Here is an 11,632-nt window from a genome sequence, read left to right as displayed (position 1 = left end):
AACACTGAACCTAAAGTTACAAAACAAAAGGCATTAGGATACAACTTAGACAACAAATGTGACCCTGAACCACAAAAAGTCGTAAGTAGCACGGGTATATTTGTAGCAATAGCCAAAAATACATTGTATGGGTCAAAATGAGAGATTTTTCTTTTATGCTAAAAATCATTAGAATATTAACCCCTTAAGCTCTGCAGCTATTTGGGGGATTTCCGCCTGCATTTGGCCTACCTAAATTCAAATGGTTCCCCTATACACATACAATGGAGGAAATAAAAAAAAAATGGTTTCATTGTATAGAAAACCATTTAAACTACATAATATCAGTGTAATTCTTTATAAATAACATTATATAGGTTTCAAATATTACAATAAAAACTAAAAAAACATAGGCGCTTTTTGATTTTTTTTTTCAAAAGTTTTTTTTTTTGAAAGTCTGTTACTCAGGATTTAGGTGTCTCAGTTCTTTGCAAATTGTTTTGTTTGATTCCACTAGGTCTCAGGATATACCAGAAAAAAAGATTTTTTCATATAACAGTTTCTAATTGAAAGTTATTGAATTATAACCGAAGGGAGTCACATTGCCCCTTTTCCCCCTTCCCCCCCCTTTTTTCCCCCTAAAAGTGTCCTTCTGTTTCTTTGCAAAAACAGGTTTTATAAAGCACAGTACCCCTTAGAATACTATTTTACTATGTACCATAGCACTTTTCATGATTATTGACTGAATTATGTTTCATTTTTATGTTTGCCTTTGTATTTACTGAAACACCTACTGTACTTTACTGTCAATATTCAATATACACTCAATACATAGCTTAGCAGATTGTTTTGGTGTCCTTTACGTTTCAAAGTAATTATAAGAATAAAACAAACCTGAATAGAAGAACTGTAATACTTATAGACGCGCTTATGAGCCGCGTATCCTCTGCTCTCCATGGAAACGGCCCGTTATTTATTCATTTAGCGTCTGTTTTGGATAATGGCGACCGCTATATTCCTCTGAGACACATATCTACAGTTTAAGAATCCAAAAACTACATATCCCACAACCCCCTGCACCGTCGAAGCATCTTTTGTGACCCGGGCTGTATCCGAAATCGCCCCCTATACCCTCAAATAGGGCACAGACGCAAATAGGGCACTATTTGAGGGGACAGCCATTTTAAGTGGTGTTCGAAACCATAGTGGACGTTCCCGAGTGCACTCATTCAATCCCACAATGCACCGCAAAAACGAGTGTACAACCGATGTACGCTCAACAGCTAGAGATAACCCATAATGCACTGTGAGAGTCGCGCGCCGACTGAATTCCCGCGTCTCGACAGACGATGGCGCCCGCAGCTGAATCATCCATCCGTTCGTTTTACAATGCGCTCGTCCACTGCGTAATACAGCGTACAACACAGGTACAAATTCGTTGGAAATTGATTATTAAATTGTTTAACCAGGGTTTATACGTAAACTCCTTGACATAGTTCAAGATAAATCCTTTAATCTTACTACTCGAACTGTCTGTTTAAATGATTGTTAAACAGTAAGCAATACTATGCAAAAGCGGCAGTCCTTCCGGAGCACTTAGTGTCCGAATTCACTCACTCGTTTTCATTCACTCCTTCAAGTGAACTGTACGAGCGCATCTGGCAAAACAATGGATTTCTCAGCAATAAAAGCACGGAGAACCGTTAAAATGGTCTTGTTTGAAAGAAGAGATCCTAATCTAAAAGATAAAATGGAGTTTGTGGCCGTTTGCGGCTAACTGAAGCAGTAGTATGTGGAGGAATGTAATAGAATATGTTATCATACTCTTCAAGTATATTGTGACATCGCGATTCAATTGAAGATTATTTGATCTGTGTTTGTCACACAATAAAATGATTTATATTCAGATTCTTGAGAATGAGAGCTTTCTTGTGATATATGACTTGTCTGTTTTGTGAAAAATATAAGAAAAACACATTCTTGTAATAATTCTTTACAATCGTTAGGCGGAAATTTGTGTATGGAACATCATAAATTCTAAGCATAATTTTACTACTTTATGTATCATAAAACTAAAAGTTATGGTATTCATCGTAAAGAGGAGACTCTAAGCTTTCAAATGAGACCATATTTGGGCTGATACTATATGAGGAAGGTCATGTAAATGAAGTATCAACATTTCGAAACAATTTTTGGACCCGCCGCAGAAGTAAAGATCATGGTCCATGACCTTTGTTTTGTGAATTGCCTACTGTAAATATATCAAAACTTAATTTTTTATTAGTAATATGCATTGCTAGTAACTTAATTTGGAAAGAATTGTAATATTAATTAGCTCAAATTTATAATGATTCAAATAATGAATCGAGTCGAAAGATTCGGAACTTGATTAAATTGATTCAGAATTAATAGATTACACTTCTTGACCATTCGTCCGGCGAAGTAGTCAATTCAGTATACTGTATCAACTCAAAAAGGTTTATATTATGCTCCTGGCCAAGATCACAAATAAACCAAAATATTACGTTAGGAAATTTTAAGGCTGAGGTAGCTTGATCTAAACACAGATAGAACTTTTGTGAACATAAAGTCAAGACACTTCTTTTAATGAAACAATTATTTATTGAACTACACTAAAACACAAAACTAATCTACTAAAACACAAACACACACACACATTCACACGCACAATTCAGGGAGTAAAAGTTACAGAGTTTTGAATAGCATCCCAGAGTTCTAGTATTTCTTACTACTAGTTCTTAGATCGCAACCTTAGAAAATCACAAAAGCAGAGACTTAGCTTTTAACTACTTAAGGAATATTTTGCACCAGTTTCAGCTAAGTAAAGAGAGATCTTGTTACTTGCGTTCGGTTCAAGCAGAGTTCCACGGGCTTGTCTTTAGCAGAAGGGAACCCCGGCTTCGCTGATAGGTTGCTTCTTGATGACGTCCTCTGGGAAACACATTCGTGAGGAGTGGGCTGTTTGCCGGGAGGAGCTTCGGTTGCCGGGTTGCGCAGGTTGATGCGCTGGAAGTTCTTTTGAGTCGGCTTTGCGAGACATGGGAAAGTTCAGCAGTCACGAAGCTTCAGTTCTGTAGAGTTTTGATGGCACAGTCGCGTGCTTGGTCGAGTGGTCGAGCGCAGATGGAAAAGCACTCAAACCACAAGAGGCGAAAGGCGTGAGGCGAGAGCTGAGAGCTCTGAGTTTTCTGAGTTCTGTTAGGAACATGAAGTTTTAAACGGGCCGCTAGGGCACGTCCCACGATGCTGGGATCCAATGGCATTGCTAAAGGGGTGGGTCACGCCACCCCCTTTCCGTCCTGTAATTCCTTCTGGTACGTGACTTATTAGGATATGGATTTCTCTGCTATTTTTGTTATTAACTTCAATAAACTAATGCAATGCATAAAGTATACACAATATCATTTTCTCGTTCATTCAGACAAACTGCAATCGTCAAGATAATTCATTCCCTATCAAACAGTGGTATATTGCTTGCATGCTAATACATTTGACAACTTCCTTTCCTAAAGGCATATAATGCATAGATCAAACTTCCAGTGATCACATAAAACACATCACGCATATAAAAGAAAACATGAAAACATGATACTGTTGCTTCTAATAGCAATACGAATTTGCTGATTGTTTCTTAAAGATTGTCTCTGCAGTGTGCTCTTCAATTGAGAGACGGGGTGCATGTAGGAATGTCAGAGGAGGGCGGCGAGATGTCCAAAAAGGTCACGAGAGTCACGCTGGACAGATCCTGTGACCTACAGGCTCGTGTAAATCTGCATTTTCTGTTTATATGATTGAAATTTATGTCAGGAGAAAACTGGACATCTGTTTTTTGGGTACTCCCAGACAAAGAGCGGTTTGTGCTCCTTGGTCGTGTTATCACTGTTTTAGTGTCCTGTGAATTACCGTCTTCCTGTACTTCTGACGTGGATTAATGTTAACCGGCAGGCCGGGTCAAAACTAGGGAGACTAGTAGACTAGCTGGCGTCTGGTGATCGTCATGTGATGGTCACGGATAGATTTTATGGCTGGAGAGAGGGTCCTTTTGTTTCTTTGGAATGTGGCCACTTTTGTTTGGTGCCTTGTTCGACCGAGATCCTACAGAATGTACCCTAAAGACTAGCTTTGAGGTCCAGGGTCATATATATTTTGCAAACTTACTAAATGCTGCAAACACAATGCTGTTTGCTGGGCTAAATGATGGTATTTCAGGAGCTTATAACTCATGAAGCGCTTACAAAACAGGTAAAGGAGTCAAAACACTGTTGCACACACAGATCTGCTGCAAGGAGAAACTGGTTCTGGTGCCTGTACTCAACTGTACTGGGAAACATAAGTTCATCCCTTTGATGACAAGAACCAGGTATGCTTAAGCATTTTGTCCTTTTTAAGATCACATCATGTCCTGAAAAGAGGTTTATCGCTGTCTGTTTGTTTGGTTCGCACCAAGGTTTGGAAGGCAGATTTAATATTGTAAATCCTGTCCACTTGTTTGCATTGTCAGCACATGCTCCAGTGCTCTGAGAGTGTTTATAGTGCTGTGAGTTTAACACTTCATGACTGACACTGTTTATCATAACAAACAACTACTAAAATGGCATTTATCATCTTGATTTTGATCTTAGGGGTGTATTTTCAAGGTGAGACTTTTGAATTAATTAACAATTAATTATCAATTAGCTCATGAAATAAAAAAATATATATATAATTTTAAAAGTTTTTCAGTTTTGTGTTCTTTTTTAGATTCTACAGGACAGGTGACTGTAATTCAGACTCCAACAGAGAAACCTGTTCAGATCGGACAAACAGTAACTCTGACCTGTAAAACCAGCAGCGCCATTGGAGACCCTTCAGACGGTTGGTGTAAGAATTGTTTATCCTGGTACCTACCGAAACCTGGAGAAACTCCTAAACTTTTAGTGTATTACATTAAACCCCATCATACTGGAACTCCATTCTGCATTCAGACCCACAGAAAGATTTACATTCTTACACAGTTACTGTCAGAATGGTTAATTACAAGCGTGTTTATCATTTTTATGACACTCACTCAATTTCATCATACACTCTAAAAAATGCTGGGTTATGCCTGTTGGGTCATTACGTTGGGTTATTTTTCCAGTGTTGGGTAGTTTTTTGTGGGTTGGGTTAGTGGCTGGGTCAATCTCACTGACCACTGAAACTATACACCCCTCCAACTCCCTCTGACAAATAACCCAGCACGGGCACTTTAACGTTCGGAGCGCTGGCTTTTCTCCTCAGGAAGAGAGCTAGTCCTCAGTGCCACTGATTTAGTGGACTTCTTCAGTGAAATGAGTGTTTTTATACATTTTATTCAATCTATAAAGTCTTTTATTGTGCTGTAAATGATTTTATTTTACGCAACGCAACACACAGACAAGATGTCAGTCAGCTAAATGCGACAGCAACGGTCATTTCACATTATGTAAACACCTTGCCTTGCATAACTTAAACTGATTTTATTCACTATAATACTGTTTCTAATTAATTCGGATGTTAAAATATGTTTTTCAAAACTCTGTACTGTTTTTTATTGACAGGTTATGAAGTCACGGTGCCTTTTAGGTACGAGTGAAAGGCGAGGCAGCGGTCTGAAGTTTGCAGTTTCCCCAGGGAACAGCAGCCAATCGCCGGCTTAGATTTCAGCGACACACCGGCATGAGAATCTGCACTATTTGCGATGGGTTTGTCCATATTTGTCCCAGAGTTGGGTTACCAAAATAACAAAAATTGGGTTGTTTTAACCCTGCGTATCCTAAACATGTACTGAGTAGTTTGTGTGCTGCTTTATTACAGCAGAAGTGAATCTGTTTCTGAAAATCCCATTTACATTGTCAGGGTGGAGTGATTCAGATCTTCTCAGAATAGAGCAGCTCTGTCTCCAGAGACCGTGTTCAAACCCCAAGAGCTTTATTTGACTCGATTTACTGCTACTGATCAAGCTTCTGGAAACACCTGAACAAACACTACATGCATCTTCATCTGTTAGTTGAATGCACAAATGGAGTTTGTTAAGAAGCTTTATTGAAAGTTGCAGCAAAAACAGCAGATTGAAAGATCAGCCAGTGCTTTGACACTAGAGCTGTCTTTCAGTATTGAGTTGTAAATGACTACAGCTGCAGCACTAGACTCATGTGAATCCTGCCTGACACAGGACACTCAGATACGGCTCATCTTCAGCGCTCCGAGCGACTAACAGTGACTCTTGGTGAAGGGGAACTCTTGAGGAGCTCCATCGTGTGTTACTCTGCAGACGAACAACTCTTTCGCTTCCCAGAGCTCTTTGCTGAGGGTCAGGACGCTACTGCTACTGCGCTCGCTGTCTGCGCTGGTCATGACCCCCTCTGTGACTTCTGATATATGCAAACTACACACTTACTACATGCATTTCAATTAAACCTCAGACATAAAATTAAGCATTCTGAGATATTTACTGCTTTAACTCCAAGAGTTTATTTATCTCATTTCTAATAGACATGACTCAGTCTGATTTTATAGTACCCTATATTTCTCATTCATGATTTTCTCATGTGCAGACTAACACTTATTTAAGAAAATTTATTTATTATAAAATCTGTGAGCTTTGATGTGACCTTTGACCTCTTTTATCATGGATGATGTTGTGGAGTTTCTCATAATGACGCTTTTGTTCTTCAAATCGTCACATATTCAGTTAGTTTTGTAGCTTCATTCTCATAAACATTTAGTTTCTAAAACTAAAAGACAAACTAAAAAGTTTGTCTAAAACTAAAACTCAAGATGAAACATGCACCTCAATCATAATGATTCACAGAAAAACTTGCAGCTTACAAAAATGTAGCAGTAGTTTTAAATTTTTAAAATTTACAATAAGTCTAGACTCATTTGACCTAATGTCCTAATGATCTTTATACAAATGGAGGAAAAATAGACCACATGAAAAGATTTTCCATTTAGCAACATGTCAACACCGATTTGACTATAAAAGACTGCAATGGACATAAAATTAACCTTTATTCCCTTTATACAGTAAAACTGATTTTTAGAGAATAGTACATATTATACTAATAATAAAACTAGTGCTTTTTACAAATATTTGTAAAACAGTGTACACTCATAATAAGAAGGATCCAGTCATTTCAGTGACCTAAAAAAAACATCTTAGGTCACTCATGTAATGTCTAGGTTCCCTGCTGAAAAAAAAAAATGCTGGTTAGAAGGGATGGCCCGATACCATTTTTTTCCAAACCGATACGAGTACGAGTATTTGAATTTGTGTACTGTAGAAAATACTTTTTCTAAATGCTTACACTTTTTCTTTTATACTTTTAATTTTGTGTTTTGGTTGTTCTGTGCTTATGAGAAGACAGAATGTTCTGTGCTTAATGAAAAAGACAAAGTGTACACTATGTAACAGAATCTGTTTAGTAAAATGTGTGTGTGTAGTTGCGAACTCTCTACATTTATGTCATTTCTAAAAAAACCTTTGTTTACAGGCACGTAGGAGAAAAGAAGCCCTGCAAAAGTAGTAGCAATTTGAAGGTCACTTTAGACTAGACTTTTGGTCACTCTAAGAAGAAGAATGGGATGGGGCTGTTTTTCTTTTCTGTGCAGGAACGGTTGGCGATAACAGGCCCTGATTGGAGGAGAATGGTTGAACGATATCAGGAGAGGCCTGCAGAATCAAGAATATAAATGCATATTTTAGTTTTGTGAGACATTCCTGGACTGCCCAGAATGTCAGATTTGATATTGGCTGTTCTGGAATCCTGAGCTCAGCACTCTTTGACTTTACTATTAAATTGGCTTTAAACTTTAACACGGACTCGAACTGTTTTACTTAAAGGGCGGATAAACGGACTGGGGGGAAGTAGGTATTTTTACAATACCGGCAACTTCCAACAGTACTTGCCGATACCGAGTACCGATACCGATATTTCTACCGCAAAAGTAACTACAGGCTCCCAGAAAAGAAGACAGAAGATTATTTTAGAACACAGGTAAGAAGACTGTTTTTATTTTTTTTAACAAGTCTAAAATAAATAATGATTAAAAAAATAAATGTAGGCAATTTCAAATCAAAAATAAATTATATATATTTCTGTGTAAACAAAAAGCCTCAATGCTGGCACTGTCTTCACAACTGACAAAATATAAATAAAACATATTGTACAGTCAAAACTGTCAACTCAACAATATATCAATGAAATATTTGACAGCGTCTCCAGCTTTCAATTTAACTAAATTTCAATGTAACTGTTGTGTAGTCTCAATTAAACATTTACATATTTCAATTAAACAAAACATCAATGTAACTATTGCAAGTCTCAATTAAACTACTGCATATTTAAATGAAACAACAATTAAACTATGTGGCACAGTGACAGTACCCTTGTTTCAATTAAACAAACATTTCAGTAAGCAATGTGATCTGAACTAGCTTAGGTACTTTTTGGGAGAATGAGAGGCAGGTTCTTTTTGATGAACAAAATCATCTCTGCATGATCAGCTGTGATTCTGTTTCTGTCTTCATTCACAATATGTGACACTGAGCTGAACAGCCTTTCACTGTCAACACTACTGCATGGTGCTGAGAGGTATCTGGATGCCATTTTGGCCAGAGTAGGGAACCGCACTTTGTTAACTGCCCAGTATTGTAGTGGTTTGTCTTCTCGAGAAATTGTGGTCTCCCCTAGGTATGTCTCTAATTGTGCAGTAGAACCTACTTGAGCTCTGTTTAGAGAGACTGGTGCTTGCTCATCTGCTATTTCATCAAATATACTGTCCAGGTTGCTGCTTGCCTGGTCCCTGCGTGGTTTTCTGGCAGGAGGTTCGTGCAGGTCATGATTCTCCTCTTCTCCAGACGACCTCAACAGCTCACGCAGCATCTCCTTGGCATTTGCAGCAGTGTTGGTGTTAGAGAAAAAAAGATTTTTATACCTATAACAGAGGGAGAAAATTAGGCATCTGACAATACATATTTATTAAAATAACATAGCCTAATCAAATAATTTATTAAATGAAAATTAAATACTAAAATGTACTTTTCAGCAATACATAGGCAACTTTGAACTCACTATCTAGCACACATACACGCACATAAACACACACACGCACACAGACACAGATATACACACACACACACACACACACAGACAGACACACAGACAGACACACACAGACAGACACACACACACACACACACACACACACACACACACACACACACACACACACACACACACACACACACACAGATACAAACACACACACACACGCACACAGACAGACAGACACACACACACACACACACACACACACACACACACACACACACACGATACAAACACGCACACAGACAGACACACACACACACACACACACACACACACACACACACACACACACACACACACACACACACAGACGCACACACACCTACCTGGGGTCGAGTAGAGTAGCGATGCTGTAGAGGGGTTGTTCTTCCACATCAGAAAATCGCCTCCTGACAGCTGCAGCTAAAGTCCCTTTCATAGTTTTGATGCCATGGTCATCGTCGGTCTCTCTAGACAGAAATCGCTGCAGTACAGTGACAGCAGGAATCACATCTGCTGCCATAGCTTCAGAAGAGCTAACTTTTCGTGTTAACTCCTCAAACGGACCCAGAACAGTTACAACCTTCTCCAGCAGTGCCCACTGGTGAGCCGTAAGATTATCAGGAAGTTCATGTTCGGACACAAAAACTTCTAGAGCCCGTTTCTGCTCAATCAGAGACTGGATCATGTAAAATGTACTGTTCCAGCGGGTCTGTACGTCCTGCTGTAGACGTTTTGCAGGCTGACCGATCTCTAACTGAATGTCTTCGAGGCAGGAGTAGGCTAGAGGAGAATGTTTGAAATGGCCAACGATTTTGCGTCCAATAGCCAATGCATCAGCAACACTTCTCTGAGACAAAAGTCCTTCGTGGACCACCAGCTGGAGAGTGTGAGCGGCACAAGGTAAGCTGGGGAGTCCAGCATCATTCATGCCCTTAATCATATTTCTAGCATTGTCTCGTAGCACGACGTGGACAGAGGTTTTCGGAATGCACCAGGTCTGAAGCATCCCATCAAACGCGTCTGCTATGGCTTTGCTGGTGTGCGAACCCCGAAACGGCTTTGCTTGCAAGGTGGCATGGTGAAGAGAAAAGTTGTCATCAATCCACTGTACAGTTAAACTGAGCAGAGACATTGGGCAGAAGCTGCTTGACCAAATATCTGTTGTAAAACTGACGGCCGAAACGTCACGCAACAGTCCACTGACTTGGTTTTTCACGTCATGAAACACTTTCGGTAGCATAGCGGTTGTAATGTGATGGCGACTCGGAATTTCGTATCGCGGCTCCAGTATGCCAAGAAGATGTCGAAATCCTATATTTTCAACAGCCGACAATGGCTGGTCATCAAGTGCAATAAAGTATGCAATTCCCTCTGTTATTTTTAGTGCCCGTGGATTATCTCCTGACATCTTCTCGCGCTTCTGTAAAGCCTGTGTCAATGTTGGCTGCTGATTTGCTTGTTTAGCTTGACTAAACTGTGTGTATTCAGCGCTATGATGCGTCTTCAGATGTTTAATGAGATTGCTGGTGTTAAACGATGTACTTTCTTTTCCTCCTCTCGACACTTTAGCTGAACATAACTTACAGTCTGCCTTGCTGCTGTCATCCTCCCTTATCTTGAAATGAGCCCAAACCGCCGACATTTTACGTTCTTCAGTTAACCTAGACAAAGCGGCGGCTCGCGGCGGCCAGTTTCGTTTAAAAAAAATGTACGTGGTATCGGTGCGTGGTATCGGCTCATTTTTATGAGTACGAGTACGAGTATATGAGGACAGTATCGACCCGATACCCGATACCAGTATCGGTATCGGGCCATCCCTACTGGTTAGGTATGTTTTGCTGCTGGGATGCTGGTTTTAGCTCAAGGGCCAGCATAAACCATCAAAGGACCAGCATAAACCATCAAAGGACCAGCATAAACCATCAAAGGGCCAGCATAAACCATCAAAGGACCAGCATAAACCATCAAAGGACCAGCATAAACCATCAAAGGGCCAGCATAAACCATCAAAGGACCAGCATAAACCAGCAAATGACCAGCATAAACCAGCAAAGGACCAGCATAAACCATCAAAGGACCAGCATCGGGCCATCCCTACTGGTTAGGTATGTTTTGCTGCTGGGATGCTGGTTTTAGCTCAAGGAACCAGCATAAACCAGCAAAGGACCAGCATAAACCATCAAAGGACCAAAGACCAGCATAAACCATCAAAGGACCAGCATAAACCAGCTAAAACCAGCATCCCAGCACCAAAACATACCTAACCAGCATATGCTGTTTTTTTCAGCAGGGTTACGTAGTTAACCTAAAGGAGGGATCGGAGACTTTACATATGGGAACTCGCCTGAGAGACCTATCACCTCTGAGCTAAAGAGAAAACGGCAATGAACGTTGGCGAGTGGAATTTGCATGCACAGCCACTCCCCCGTACATACGGGTTTAGAAGATGGCGGCATCCACTCATTCAGATTTTTGCTGAGGAGCCGAGCCATAGCTCAGCCTACAGCGCAGCTCAGTATTGTGGCAAGGGGATGTAA

The 11,632-nt window shown here is 39.9% G+C and overlaps 1 protein-coding gene across 1 annotated transcript; it reads right to left on the bottom strand.

The window, feature by feature from the left end:
* Positions 1-8,438: 8,438 nt before the first annotated feature.
* Positions 8,439-10,737, bottom strand: LOC141340819 (zinc finger BED domain-containing protein 4-like). The gene is made up of 2 exons (XM_073845907.1): positions 9,440-10,737; positions 8,439-8,937 (listed from the first exon to the last, which is right to left on the bottom strand). The coding sequence occupies exons 1-2, from the start codon at positions 10,735-10,737 to the stop codon at positions 8,439-8,441; spliced, it is 1,797 nt and encodes a 598-aa protein (XP_073702008.1).
* Positions 10,738-11,632: the final 895 nt, after the last annotated feature.

The sequence above is a fragment of the Garra rufa genome, chromosome 8, assembly GCF_049309525.1.
Source record: "Garra rufa chromosome 8, GarRuf1.0, whole genome shotgun sequence".
NCBI lineage: Eukaryota > Metazoa > Chordata > Actinopteri > Cypriniformes > Cyprinidae > Garra > Garra rufa.
This window is presented reverse-complemented; position numbering and strand designations above follow the sequence as displayed.